This window comes from Polyodon spathula, chromosome 10 (assembly GCF_017654505.1).
Source record: "Polyodon spathula isolate WHYD16114869_AA chromosome 10, ASM1765450v1, whole genome shotgun sequence".
Classification (NCBI taxonomy): domain Eukaryota; kingdom Metazoa; phylum Chordata; class Actinopteri; order Acipenseriformes; family Polyodontidae; genus Polyodon; species Polyodon spathula.
The window spans coordinates 31,471,729-31,487,613 of record NC_054543.1 but is presented as its reverse complement, the minus strand read 5'-3'; the positions used below and the strand labels follow the sequence as shown (position 1 = coordinate 31,487,613).

Sequence of the window (15,885 nt, the reverse complement as noted above, 5' to 3'; positions counted from 1 at the left end):
CAGTACAGTCCACTAAAACTGATTGTTCTCAACCTTGTAAGCTATGGTAAAGATGTACAGTAATTGGACTGCTTACCATGCTTTCTCTATGCTTGCACTAAAGTATCCATTAACTGCCCTTTATAATGGGTTAACACTCAAGATTTCACTGCTTTCACCATAGTAAACTCATAATGTCATACCAATTCAAATTCTAAAAAACCACCAATACAAACACCAGCCTGGGTAATTTAAAATGTCCTGTGTGGATTGTTGTTTTTTTTTCTGCTTATCTTTTCAGTATTCACAAGGTAATTCCTTCTGTTGTCAGGCAACTTGGTAAAAGCTTTTAAATTTTGCATTGTGAATACTAAGATTAAGGATGACCCCCCCCCGCCCCGCATTTGTAAATTGACTGCAGTGTAAACTAATGAACAAATACGTGTTATATCTGTAGTTCTAAAGCTATATTCAAATCAGCAACAGTGAATGTAATACAATGCTCTGCACACACTGCCGGGTTGTGCAATACTAGTGAGGAGCCAGTATGAGACAGGGTTTCTAAAGCACTGCAAGTCTGAGTTCTGTATAGAAATGCTTGAATGTTCAGACAGACCATCAAGGGTATATATTGATATTTTCTTTTGAATATTATTTTGAAAGGCCACAGAAGTTTCTGGAGCTTATCTGTTGTATTGACCGATTATATAACGGGCTGCAGAGCTCAAGGCATTTGGAAACAAAAGAATGAAGTTATATAGCAGGGGTAGAAATGGCATTCAGAAGAGAGAGTGGCAAAGAAAGCACCAATCCAATTTCCAGTTAAATCATATTTCCAATTCATAGGCCTATACCTGTTAAATAATTTGACACTGGCTCCAAAGTGCAAAATGCAATACAGATCCCTAGAAGATCACAATAAGGGAAAGTATTCCCTCATGTCGACCCTTTTTATATCAATGACACTATGCAAGAAACAAATACAAAACTACAGTTACTTCAAATTACTGGCTTATTTCTCCTTTCTCTTTAAGCTGCCATTTGTACTTATAGGCAGCATTTATTAGAGACAGAACAAGCAATGGTAAAATGGCACCAGTCAATTTCGGCATCCAAGTTATAGGTCAAAATAAATAAATAATTGCAACACCCACTTAATGATGTTATTCTATAAATACAATCTACTAACTCAATTAGTCAACACTTTCTTGCGCTGCCATGCAGTTGAAGACAGTGAATTCTGCTTGTACTAAGGGCACAAATACCAGTTATATCCCAAAAGACTTTGCTGAATGAGTCTTGGATTTATGTCAAGTGATTTTTGCATGAGGGGGTCTATTGTAGTATCCTAGCACTAAATAATAGCACTCTAACTATATTAATCCCGGTACTGTTTTTTGACTCCATGTTATTAGTAGGGGTGTAAAGATTCAAAAGCACAACACAGCTCATTGTAGTTCAAATGACATGCATTGTAATACATATCGTATCACGACCTGCATATCGCAAAAAGTATTGTATCGTGACTAATGTATGGTTACACCTCTTGCTATTAGGATCTCCAACTACATCAGCAGGAAAACTATGTTTGAGAGGGTTTAAGAACAGTAGTTTTCAGACCTGTCATGGTTTTGAACAAAGGTTCTCAACCGTAGATGATTTTTTGGGGGAATTTTCCCCACAGACCACCATCAATACAATGCCATAAACTTGTATTTACACTGCAAACTAGACACACATTTTGGAATTTGGATTTTGTATGCTCATAAAAATACAACAGATTTTAGCATATTATATATTTCACAATCTTTTGAGTGCCAACATAAATAGCACCTAGGATGTTGCACAGATAATGTAGTTTGTTTGTTGACATGCTGTGTTATGTGCAGTCCAGTGGTTCAGATTAACAATTTGGGTGTGTGGAACAGATAGTGGTACAGTAGTACTACATATAATGTGACGACTACATCAAATACAAATCCTGTCTTCCCGATACACCTGACAGAATGTTGAATCATAGACACTGTACTGCTCTTGTTCTCCAAGCTGCTAGCTGACTCTTTATAACACTGTTGCCATAGCAACTTGTAGCTAAATCACTTTCAAGTGATGGCTACAATTCATGACACTTGTCGCCAGGTGAAGATCAAGCTTGATACTGCCTCTGCTGTAACAGATAACTAAAAATGCAGTCGATATTAATCAATCAATTAATTAAAAAACCTTTTTCCAGATTTCCCCTCTGAGATTATCTTCCTGGAATCGTCTCAGTACATCGGCAGATCAGACACCCATTACAGTTAACGAATGATAGAGAATTCCGGTAAAGGCACACGGATGCGCACTATAGCCTAGAGGTTGCCGGTTCGAGTTCAGGCTATTACACTGCCGACTGTAGACGGGAGTTCCTAAGGGCGGCGTATAATTGGCAGAGCGCCTCCTGGGTATAGAAGGCTTAGGGTTAGCCAGGAAGTCCTCGGCTCACTGCGCACCAGCGACCCTTGTAGACTGGCCTGGCATCTGCAGGCCTGCATGTATGTTGCCCGGAGCTGTGTAGTCTGTCTGTCTAGACGCTGTATTTCTGAGGTGGCTGCATGGCGGGCCTGCATAGTGAAGAGAGACAGGATGGCTGATGGCACACGTTTCGGAGGACGAGTGTGTCTGTCTTTGTCTCTCCCAAATCAGCGCGGGGGTGTCAGCGGTGAGCAGGGTTGAAATAAATAATTGGGCTTTCCAAATTGGGGAGAAAATGAGAACAAATAATTGCCGATTCCAAAAAAATATTTGAACAAACCTAATAATTTTGTTTAAACTGAAGTTGATTAAAACTTAAGTCAACACTAAAATGAAACTAAAACAATTGTTAATGCGTAAAATAGCTTAAACACATGGGAATCTATTAAATTGATCGAAACAGCAGAACTAAATACAGTAACCATTTAAATCCTTAAAATGCACATGGCGAGATTCCTGCCGTATATTATACAGTAAAGACTCACACACATTTAGATATTTGATTGTTGTTGAAGTCAGTTATTTCAGCCACAATTTTGATCAATTGAACAGACCCCAAAGAAACAGCCACATTTGAACATGCATAAATTGATGGGTATAACCTGCCTGGCACTGATGCCTAACTATATAAATAGACCACTGACTGACACAATGGCCCAAAACTAAAACCAACAAACTACAGCAAAACGATGTATTTATTTTTAAAAGTTTGTTATACAGTATTTAGAAAATCAATCACAGAACTCCAATACTTTCAAACAAAACCCTGCTTTATTTCTCTGTTATGCTTTGACAACAAGTTCTTGTTATTACATATGCTATTTCAACCCTGCAGTTATGGGTTATTGGATTTTGCTATACCAATTTAATTACAAATTATTTCCTGACCACACAGGTCATAACGTCTACCCAGCTGTTAGCTGTGTAGACAAATACTATAATCACTGTGGTCTGACTTAAATCAAAGTTCGTAGTGGAACAATAAGAGAGACACAATATCAACTGCTGTAGGGGGCTACAGTTTAAATTTTATTCTGCTCTGCCACAACTTAAAGAAAACTATAGAAAAACTGATATACAATACAAATGCTTTCTGCTTTTCAACATAATTGCAAATAATCCTACTGTGCTACTAAAGTACCTTTCACAAAAAAGTCCCAGGTTAAAGTGATTAAAATAACCTGAAAGTAGATTTTAGCGACTGAACACAGAATATGCCAGGAGAGCTTTAAATGAGCAGAGGCTCTGGTTCCTCTTTCACTGTCACTTTAGCAGTGAAAGATGAAGAGCGTACGAGGTGCAGTTCCCTTGCATCAGTCAAGTCAATGAGGGGAAAAGCCTTGATATGACACTATTTCTGCCTCTCATTATTGCAATGCATGAGTGTTTTTAGTAATGATCTGTCTCTGCTTGAAATTGTTTTCTGGTAACCTAGGGGGAATGTGTACTGCTCTCATCTCCCTGGCACCACATAGACATGAAATGCAAATTTTAACTGGTTCTTTCTAAACTGAAAAACAGCCCAAGCAGTTGATTCATTATGGATGTATAAACAGATATACATGATATCTCTTTTAAGCTGACATCACATATAGGTAAAGAGGTTTCTGCCTCCGCTACAATTTTAATTGGCCACTGCAAGAGATGCACTTTTGCAGTCTCGACATAGCAGGTCTTTGACAATAAACACGTTTTGTTGGGCAAGTTTAGGACTCTCTTAGTTAATGTTGTTCAGAAGACTATGAATGACTTGTTTTTCTAATTAGCAGTTTCTTTTATGAAAAATATCTGAAGTGCTTTCTTATAGAAGTAAATAATGATAATAATCATCATACCTATGTTGTTTCTAAGGTGTTTGCAAAAATGAAGCAGCATTTACTGTAGCACGAAGTCTAAAACCTGGTGACAGTTCTGCTTGCCATTTGATAAAATCTTTCATTGTGTTTACTGAGATTTAGCTTAAGAAAACGACAATGAACTAAAGCACAAAAAAATGAAAAAAATGTGTGTGGCAGATTGCCAGGAATGAACACGAGAGAAAGAAAGAGAGAGAGAGCTCTTTCTGCAAAAGGAGACCGGGCCGGCTCTCAAGCAGGTGTCCTGGTTCAGTTTCTTGGGGCAAGCAAATTATTTAAAACCAATTTTTACCTTTATCAATTATTTGGACTTTTAGTAAGCTTCAGAGATATCAGCTGTTAAACACATCACAATATAACTGTCTGAATTACTAAATAGTGACAATTCAAAATGAACATACTTGGAACCAACAGATTTTTTATTTTATTATTATTTTTTTTTTTTTTTTTTTAGATTTCTTGTACTGGAACCATAAGTAAATACAAGATTTCAGCAGAAAACAAACAATAAAATGTAGACTTGGGGGGGGGGGGGGGGGGGGGTATAATTAACTAGTTCTGCTGTAGGTCAGGGAGTTCAGATGAAAGCCAGCATTTCCTGATCAGTGGTGTTTAAAGATGCACATTTACTAGGTCTTGGGAATGTTAAGATCAGTTCTCTTCCATTACTGTTCTGTATGTTCAATATGGACCCATAGCTCATGTTACAACAATGAAGATTGCATTCCGTATGCTGGGTAGAGAATCTGGCAATTCAGATGGTGTACTTATAATCAGATAAGACGATATGACAATTGAATTTAATACATGATTTGGTCCATTACTGCTGTTAATTGCAATTAGAATTTCCAGTACAGTAAAATGTTAGTTAGAATTCCCTTTGATCAGTTAAACACTTATTTTGTATAGTCTTTTTACTCCCTTAAAACAATGCAAATTCCCTAATGTACAGTCCTAGAAATTCTGTGGTACCATCACTGTTGGATGTTCTCCATGTTGTTTTACAGTTGTAGCATACACTGCAAACTGTCTCCAAAATGTGCTACTGATTTGCTAGACTATGGCCTGTAGTGCTTTACATTCTCCATGCTGCGCTGTGGGAAGCTGTCTGCCTGCTGGGTGATCTGGTCTGCTACCTCAAGGTTTTCCTGAATGCAGGATCCTTTAAATAAGGACCTAAATATTCAGAAGCATCATATATTACTTAAAATCACATTTCTAAAAGATTTAGTGTGGGCTTTCTGAGATTGGACCAGCTATTACTACCATGGATGTTGATCATAGTTAAAATTGGCTATTATTAAATAAAAAGCCTATAAATCATTTGTAGAAATAGCATGGCTGTGAAGTTCTAGAAGCAATGATGGAACATTTCTCGAGGCACTCTAATAAACACTGGGGTGTGGACTGCAGCCTTGGCTGTCCCTGCAAAAACAGATTTGATTTGACATGCAAACTGATATATTAATGTACATTGTTAAATAATCTTTAAATGTAAAGTGCTAAGAACAAAAAAGTCTGATGCATGGCAGGAGGGGAACTTTCTGGCCGCTCTGAGCACAAGTAGGGTAGTTTGCATCTTGCAGCAGCCTATACCATGTTTATAGCACCTAGTTAAATATAAATAATTAAACATTATTTATATTTAACTATACTGCCAAACAGCACCTTGCTCAAACTGTTCAATTTTCGTCTTGGTAACTGCTCAGTTGGAGAGGACTTCACATAAATTCCATTAGCGCTGGTAAGAAACATGCCTATCAAATCCTTAAACCTAGAAATATCACTGACGTTTTAAAAGGGGGGCAAGAACGTAAAGCAAAGCGTTCAAACACTTTGTTTTTTAGATATTTTAGACCTTCTGTGCAGTTACTTAGTGCAGCGAGTCGGCTCGACTATTGGGTTTCCCTTTTCCAGTGTTTTCACTGGTAAAAGAATGTGCTCCTTCATATCAAGATCTAGGCCTACTGCATGCCTAAAACAAACGTGCAGGGTAATGTGCAGTTCATTTCTGGTTTCAGCTAAAAAACAGGATCATGCTAGCATCACGCTTTCAAAGAAATGTTTTAAATGCAGACAAGTAAAAAAAGAAAACAAAGAAAATAAGTGCTTCAAGAACTGGTCTTAAGTAGTGATGCGCAACAATATGAAGATTGTATACCGATGTCGTGCACGTATTCTTCCAAAACACAGAAAAGTATCTTAACACAATTTTAATATCAAACATATATACATATACAGACGTTAACATATTTACATATGAAAAGCAATAACTTACTTTAACTTAGTGGTGCTTTGCTTCACAATATCCATGGAGAAAAACAAGGTCTTGTTATATTGTTTTACTATTCCATCATCGGCCACCTCAAAACCAAAATATTTCTCATGTATATACATCTCGTTTATAATACAGAAAGTTCACATTTTAAAAATACATTAACAGTGCAAGTAATTACATGGACAAAACGTAATGAACCGCTAACGCATGCGCACATCTCAAAATAATGCAAAACGGACAGCCAACAGTGCTCAATGCAGCATGCAAATAGTGTTTGGTACGTAAACGCCTATCAATGGAATACAATGGTTAAATAATAATTGTGTGGCGTTTACCTACGAGACTGACAATGATTGGTATGTATAGGGTTTATTGTATCTTAACATAAAATAAACTTAATTATACAGCATTGTATTTTTTATCAATATTAGCATTAAAAAGTAGTCTCTGCGAGCATACAAGATTTTTTTTTAATCCCATGACATGGCGATATGGAAATTATCGATATCGCATGATATCATATAAAAATATCAATACTGGTGGCCATCACTAGTCTTAAGACTTCAAAAACTCAAAAATCAGTCTAGTGTTTCATTGATAACTTCTCTATATTTTACTTTCTAGCACCCATTGCGCCCAGGATTGGACCCAAGCACTGCACAATATGTGGAAAGGTTTTAATACCTCACGCACAATTGGCAACAGTGATTTTACTTGCTCTAACTTTGGCCTATTATACACACTACATAAAACACACCCACAGCCTTCCTATTTATAGTCCTAAAAAAAAAACAAAAAACAATCACCCCTTATTCACCACCAGAAGGTTTTTTGTTACAGAGTAGCTTTCTGCCTAGCTAATCAGAACAGAAATCATTTTAGTTTTGGATTCGGCTTTTGTAAATTCAGCTGTGGCCAAAGGTTTCGAGTCACCCTATAGAATTAACCAATTTTGCTTCATAAAGTCGAATGAAACCTGACGACTAATATTACATTAACATTGAATTATATATTGGTTTGTAGTTTTCCCATATACTTAATAAAAACTGCAAAAATTTAAAAATGTGACATTTCGAAACCTAACATGAAATACTGAAAAACCTTTGGCCATCACTGTATTCACATTTGTTTCAACATGGTGGATGACACTTTATTTTATTAATTTTAACTGGTTAAAAAAAAAAAAAAAAAAAAGTGTAGGAAGAGCCTACGGTAATCCCTAAATCACCCATATGAAAATAAACCATTATACAAAGCTCCTGGTAAAAAGCCTGGGGAGGACAAAAAATTATTTAAAAATAATGTTCGGTCTTCCATGATATATGTGCACCTCTGTCTGGGGGAGGAGACCATGTCATAATAATGAGCTCTGGCTTCCCCAGGCACTGACAGTGACAGGGTTTGCACCAGAAAGCAGGCTCCTGGAAGCAGGACTCGTCTGCTGGGACACTGTCTTCTTTAAAGATAAAAGTCCTTCATTTTTCAGGGTTTCTACCTAGATAACAATTATAAATAGGCTTTCAGGTCTGATGTTAATATATTAAATCAAACCAGACAGGGTATTTTGTTATGCAACCTGGAAACAGTTTTCTCACTCAATCCAATTTAATGTAAGGAATTGTTATGCATACACATGGTTTACATTTACATGTTTGGGTAGAAATACAAATTTAAAAAAATGACACGGCAACCAAAATAGATAAAGTTTTGGATCATGCAATTATAACATAAGAATTGAGGAATCATCAAGCTACTTTATTATCTGGTATACCTTTTTTCCTGCAAATTTCAAGCAAGAAATGGAAGTGTAAAGTTTACAATCCAACAAATAAACTTTCAAAAAAAAAAAAAGAAAAAAAGGATTTGTCAGAATGCTGCTTACTAAAACACTAAACAAACAACTACCTGTTTTGTCTGTCTTACAGGTACATGTGCCAGCAGATAGTTGTGGCTCTAGTCTTCTCTGAGCAGAGTACTGCTTTTGGTAAAGTGTCAGTTTCTGGGATAAGAATGCACCCTATTAGTTTTGTACTCAATGCACATTGAGAGGATTCCCAGTTGGATATGAACAATAGGAATTGATAGGCCTGGCCTGTGATTAATACATTTAGACTGCTAGGCACACAGCTAGTGACAATGCAATGCAAACATATTTAGAAAACGCTAAACTGCAAAGTCAAAGCTGTTATCAAGTCACAATATAAACACTAGCTCTTACTGGCAATTCCTTCAAAATAAAAACACCACCACTAAAAGAACAAGGATTGGTGTCACGTCTTGACTAGCACCAATTCTGGACTACCTTCACTAAATCAGGGTCGAATTACATATTTTTCAAACAGTACCTGAAACATATTTCCCCCAATATGCAGGTACTTTTTAATGAGTCATGACTTGCAATACCAAAACAGGCACACACTTGCACAAGTTGTACTGCTTTCATTCTAGGTTTGCTGGTCCACATGGTCACAAGAGGATACCTTTACTGTCTAGTCATGGATGTTCTACCGTTTGCTCCTGAAAGAGGATCTGGCTTATTGTCGACTTGCCTACTGTATTAAATCCATGTCTCTAACCATTATGAATATACTCCTGAGTGTGCAATGTATTAAAATGTCAAGCAAAACACTAGGATTAATATTAGTATTATTTAAGATTCTTTAAATCAATCTCCTTGATGGTAGGGATTATTGTTACCTACTCCAATCTGTACAAAGCAAACTGGTTTTAAACCCAATCATCTTCATATTGTCAGCATCCACTACTGGACCTCACAAGTGTCGGGTCAAATCTTCATACATCAGCCACAGGTTCTTATTCATGAATTCCTGAATGTGTCTCTTATCTCACCCTCCTGGCTCGTTCTGCCATGTCTGAGCCTTTCTGTGATTTACAGTGTTGATCTGCTGTCTGTTCTTTGTGACAGTGCCACTCCTACACACAATAACAATTCTATTACTGTCTGCTCTTTGCAATCAGAGAGAGCACTGACCCCCATTTTTTGATATTGAACCCAGCTTACCATTAAAATAGAGTTTTGCCACACCTTAGTAATCAAGCAACACCACTGACCTAGTAAATAACACTTGTGTGCATGTGCAATCAGAATGTCCTTTCTCAAGACTTACTGTAAGCTGACTTTAGCATTTTAATCTGGTATTTTTTTCTAATGTTTATTATAGAAACATCTGTTTTCTCCATGTGTGACTTGTTTCCCATACTACCCAAAAGCAAATGAGCATTAAAAAATATTTGTTGAAAAATGTTTTGAATTCCTGCAGGGATCAGTTAAAAATGTACAGCTACAAAGGAATGGAGGTTCTTCAGGTAATGAGCCACACAACATCATAATATACTGTATCCAGGTTCACCATACTGCCTCCCTTGTTACCTTAATGATTAGGGTAAAAATAAAACACATTGAGCACAAATTTCTACTTTAAATATCGATTTGACTAAAGATGTAAAGGGAAATTATTTAAGTATGGGTAAATGTGGCTTCTTAAATACAATGGTTTGGACACAAAGTATAATCATTGATGATATAAATCATGACTCCTTAACATTTGTGCTGGTTATATGCTGTACGAGCAAGGGTTCAAAAACAAGCAGTTGGTGCTGGTCATTGGACATAGGCAGCCAATTAAAACACACACACACACAAACAAAAAGAAAAAAAAAAAAAACTTTGGTTCTACTGAAAACAGAAAGCACCAACTATCATCTGTGGCTTTTGCTGCATAATGCCTAACCTAAAAAGTTCAAAGAAGTTGTTCCATTCCTTTATTATGCTACATACCTCCAAACAGCCAAGAGAGAATGTGCTTAGTCATGGTTACAATGACTGGGTGCAAGTAATACCTTCAAAAACATTACAAATAAGCATCACTAATGGAAATAGCCTTACTAATGGAAAAAGAATTGTTTAGGGCAGCTGACTGAACCTCAGGCCAATAAGTAAAGATGAATCCTTCCATTATCCTGGCATTACAGCAAATGTTTGCTTATATAAAAGTCAATGGGCCGTATTTTTAAGCAAATGGAAAGACTTTTTTCAGAGGTGCATGCCTGCAATAGCCTTAAGAGAACATAAACACAAGTAACTCTTCAGCAATGTAGTTCCATGCATACCGATTATTTTATTGGTAGTATTTTATTTGTAGTATAGAAAGCTTCAAAAAAGGGTCCTATTGTTTTATGAACACCCTTTCAATCTAAACTCATGATGGGACTTCCTTACTGTGGCAATGTTACAAATCCTTAGTCAGCAGGATCAGGCCATGATCATGAAGAAAAATCCTTTAATTCAGCGTGTTAAGCTTGAGGAAACAAAATAAATCTTACGTCAAAACCAGATGAAAAGCTCATACATCATTCAGAGAAACCAACTGGGCATGTGCTAGAGAATAAAGGCTGTGGTGCTGTACCTGCGCTCTGAGCGAAGTCAATCTGCAAATGGCCTGACCTTTAGAAGAGCTATGATCTCGATTTGTTCTAACTGTGCTGACATTAGGAACAGCACACACTTTCCGCTACATTATACAGCACAGCTATAGATTATTTCTATTTGGGGAAATAAAAAAAAAACAGCTTTGTTCTTTAGTAAATTTACCCAATCAAATTCTGAAATCGACCAAAAAAAAAAACAAAAAAAAACACATCCCTGGAGTTTACTGGCAAATTAAGCAAATTGTTTGCAAGAGCAAAATAAGATGGTACTTCACAAACCTATCCTATAAGAATTATTTATTAAAGAAAACTACAATAGCACACGATATGAATGCTTTGAATAGTTCTTTAAAGCTATTAAACTGCCGTCTGTTTTCTGCCCAACAACCAACTAACACTGAGGGCCCTGTCAGATTCTATTTAAGAAACTATTGACTTTGAAGATGTCCAGGAGGGAATTCTAATCTGAACGTCTAAGAGATTAAGCTTTTTTTTTTTTTTTTTTTTTTTTTTTTTTATTTGCTATGTTTTCAGAAATGATGAACACAAAATTATACAAAAACACATTGTAATTAATCCATAAAGAAAAAGATCAAAAGAACACTAGCCATCTTTTTTTTTTTTATTTTTTTTTTAAATGATTGTTTTTTTTTTTTTTTTTTTAATATAAAGTTTGAGTTATTTTTATGCCTCTTTCTTTCTTCTAGGTATCCTGTTCTGCAGTGGACCAGGACCTGTCTCCCTTGACATGTGATCTTGCTGATTTCTTACTAACACAATAAAAGCAATTTCAAATTAAGGCTGTCTTGCAAATCTTGGCTTTTCACCTACTGTTTGACACACTGTATTTAAAATGAAACCCTCTAACTTAGCAAAGCAAGGTCACCTAGGGGAAATACAAAGTAACAAACTACATGAATAAAAAAAACACACACACAAACAAAAGTACAATTACATGAGAATTGACACACTGTACTGGCCATACAGGAGCACGAAGGAATCCAGTCCAGTGCAGCTTCAGATAGGCAATATTGGGCTAAGATACAAACTAGGGGTGCACTCAAAGATTTTCTTGGCCGATACCGAGATACCGATAGTAGATGGTTATCGACCCATATATTTTATTGTCAATACCTGACAACAATACTCGTAAATTCGTGGCAACAACACGTCATTGTTAAAGCACAGGATAGTCTGTTCACACACCTCAAGATTATTATAATGAAAATAAGTGAAAGTAAAATTTTAAATTAAGTAATTGTTCAATAACCAAAATGTTTTTTGTTTGCTTTTTTAAATACATTTCTTGGGGGTGGTCTCATTAAGCCCTTCGCACTGTTTTTGGACCAAATTAACATTAGACAGTGCAAGATTGGGGTTAATCAGAGTCTGTGAAACCTTGGGCATTGCGTGTATAAAATTTGAAACCTAAGAACACGATTTCTACTCATGAGTGTTCAAATGTGAGAACAGTAGACTGCTGAATGCCCAAGATCACCCAAATGTGTGAGATCGGTAGCTCTGAATGTGCGTATTTTATTTCATTGGTGTGCAGTTTTTTCTTAAGCAGTCTGTATTTATTGATAGAGATTGACAAATGTATTTTATTTTTTATCCTTTTTTATTCTGACAAGCAAAACGGTGCAGGTTTTTTGTTTTGTTTTTTTAGTGACATAACTCACAATTGCTGGTGATCTGGTACTACTTTGTCTGCATCTGTCATTTTACATTTGAGGTAAAATTGGGATTTTAGTCTCATTCACTCAAGTAAAGCTCCACGATTTAGAGAAAGATGTGTGTGTACTACAAACTCAACCTGTTAAATTAAAAATGAGTTTTTTTTGTTTTTGTTTTTTAACATGAAGTTAAGATATATATTTCACAGGATTGTTTGAGTAGCCGACATGAAAAGGTAATAAAATTATCGTTTATGTTTGTTTAATTTCCACCTATGACAGGACACTGCACGAATTGGTGCGTCACTGCTAGGTACAGAAACTCAACCTAACACCACAATTCTGTTAACAGAACCATAAATCTGGCAACACACGTATACGATAATATATATATATATATATATATATATATATATATATATATATATATATATATATATATATATCAAAAATGTATTATATATTATACGATAAAATAAACTACTGTTCTCACTTGGCCCCCAAGTACATACTGTATTACAATTTTCCAAAGATACAGCTTGATTGTTGCATCCACATGAAAAATAAGTAAAATATAAACACAGCCCAAAGCTCACGCTTTCACTGTCTGCCCCTTAACCTAAACGTTAACATCTGGTTTGGTTGTGAATAAAATCGTACATGTTTAAGCATTTTTTCTTCTTACTATTTAGAAAATAATGGTTCATCTACATGATTTCAATCATTTTGATAACAGCATCATACACCAAGGTAAATCCACCTTTGCATACTAATTGAAAAGGGATTTGAATGTGTACTGTACTTTACTTACCAGCTACAGTGCTGAGCAGAACTGTATTGATGCCCAACACCAACAATGAAATTCGGTGAAATGTTGCCATAATCAAGCCGATCCGAGGGACCCAAGGGAAAGTCCAAAAGTGTTCAATGTTTCAGTGTTCCTCTATCAATAAATAAGGCTAATTCATCTGTCGATTGTACTCGAGACTTAGATTATACAACGCAAAACATTTTTGCAAATGATACTGGTTCTGGTTGTCAGTTAAAATAACAGTATTCTATATATATATATATATATATATATATATATATATATATATATATATATATATATATATATATATATTTTTGTGAATTGAAGACAGAACATAACCCTTTAAAACACGAATCTTAGTGAATAACGTATTGAGTGTGCACCGTATTTAAAATAACAACAATTTAATAAAGCAGGGAAGGACCAAGATTACTTCTAAAAAAACATTGTTAACTGCGAAACTTTAACAACACCTAAAGTAAAAAAACAAGATTATTTCATGCAAAGTATGTGAAACGAAGTAGGTAAATTGCTAAAAAGTTGTGGATTTCATTTTTGTTCATTTATAAAGTAACGTTTACAGAGAAATGTTGTTTCTTCATTAAAACCAACGGTTACTTGTAGACCATTATATATCGTTATTTTTAAGGAAATGCCATATGCGGAAAATTGACTCCAATCCAAGAAAAGGCCTTTTGCAAAATTCGGTGTACAGCTCCAATTTTTAGTTACAGTACACAAATTCTACGTATTTCCTTAATCACCAAACACACAATTTATGTATGATGGCATTTGTTAACTCTGTTGAGCCAAAAAAAAAAAAAAACCGCATTTCTGACACGCGACCTTAGGCTTGTTTCGGTGCAGGACTATTCGTTTTCAAGCAGCTATCCCAGCAGAGGTGCGTAGATCCCGATCTCTGGGTATTAAGAGGCCCAATCTTTTTCTCTCCCTTGTCGTTCACATCACCTTGCTTCTCTTTACAAAAGAACAACGTAAATCAATGAAACGCCTGGATTGAGGAGAACTCGAGGTCCTTTAACTTTGCAAAATGTGCAGACAAAACCACCAAACGTTTCTCTACGTTTTTAGTTCCCAGTATATTTTGGAGGAGGAACAGACTGCCGCTGTTTCTGTTTCTGTCTGCACTTAGTGGAAGGCTTGTCAGTGGCAGTGACCACGGCGCAGACAGCAAGACTGAGCGTCTGTGACTCGCTCAAGCACACTGGCTGCCTGGGAAACGCCTCGTCCAGGGATTGTTTCTGCCTTTCATGCACCACACATCTTTAAACGTTGCCAAAGTATGCGGGAGCGAGATAGCGCCCACTGGTGGTGCACGACCATAATCACACACAAAACATTGATAAGCAAATCATTGTAGCAGAAAGCTATGTATTTAGTTTACATTTTTGTATTGCACAAACAAATTGTGAATTAGTGCATAAATAATTGTACATACAGTATGCTTTTCACTTGTTCAGTTAGATTCTATATATATATATATATATATATATATTATATATATATATATATATATATATATATATATATATATATGTCATACGAAATATATATAAGTCAATCTATATATATATATATATATGAATATATTATGAATCAGAGAGAGAGAGAGAGAGAGAGAGAGAGAGAGAGAGAGAGAGAGAGAGAGAGAGAGACCTGTTTGTAAAAAGAACCCAGTTTTTGTAGGAAAATCGGCTTAGCCGCGCCAACCCTGTAATTAAGGAAAATTGTGCTTATTCTAGGTCTCCTACTGAGGATAAGATTGTGCTTTGTGTTTAATAAAAGTGCAGTTCTGTATCTGAGTCTTCTCCCTAATGGATAAGGTGACCAGATTTTTAAGTCCTTATAATGGGGCAGTATGGAAATATTGCGAATAACTTCCAACGTCAAATCTACAGGTAAGCTCTACATTTTACTCCAAGCAAGTTCTAATGTAGTTAATTGAAGCTGTTAAGAGGTAATTAACTAATTTACGGCCTGGTTGGAATAAAGACCAGGACTGGAATTAATCTCGAGGGCCAGAGTTGAGTACCACTGCTAGTTCCAGGGTTTTTATTTTCATATGGCAAAGTTTGATCTACATCATATTGAAATTTAAACCTGCGTCAGTTGACAAATGATTTATTTGACTAACTCCAAACTTCACAAGCATCTTCCCTGATACTGTATCAATACAACTGACTTTTAAAAAATTGTTGACGCATTTTTTTGAAACCTTTCAAAATCTTCTTCTTGGGAACCGGTGAAGCGATTGAGGTGACACTTGGCATATATCATCAGCATCCAAACCTGCATCAA

The 15,885-nt window shown here is 35.9% G+C and overlaps 1 protein-coding gene across 1 annotated transcript in view; it reads right to left on the bottom strand.

Annotated features, from left to right (window-relative positions):
* The window catches only part of LOC121322106 (bone morphogenetic protein receptor type-2-like), a 93,535-nt gene extending 79,723 nt beyond the window's left edge, over positions 1-13,812 (bottom strand). Inside the window, exon 1 of the mRNA XM_041261631.1 lies at positions 13,564-13,812. Within this exon, the coding sequence (XP_041117565.1) occupies positions 13,564-13,633 (70 nt within the window). The 5' untranslated portion in view covers positions 13,634-13,812. The remainder of the gene's footprint in view (positions 1-13,563) is intronic.
* Between the last annotated feature and the right edge of the window lie 2,073 nt (positions 13,813-15,885).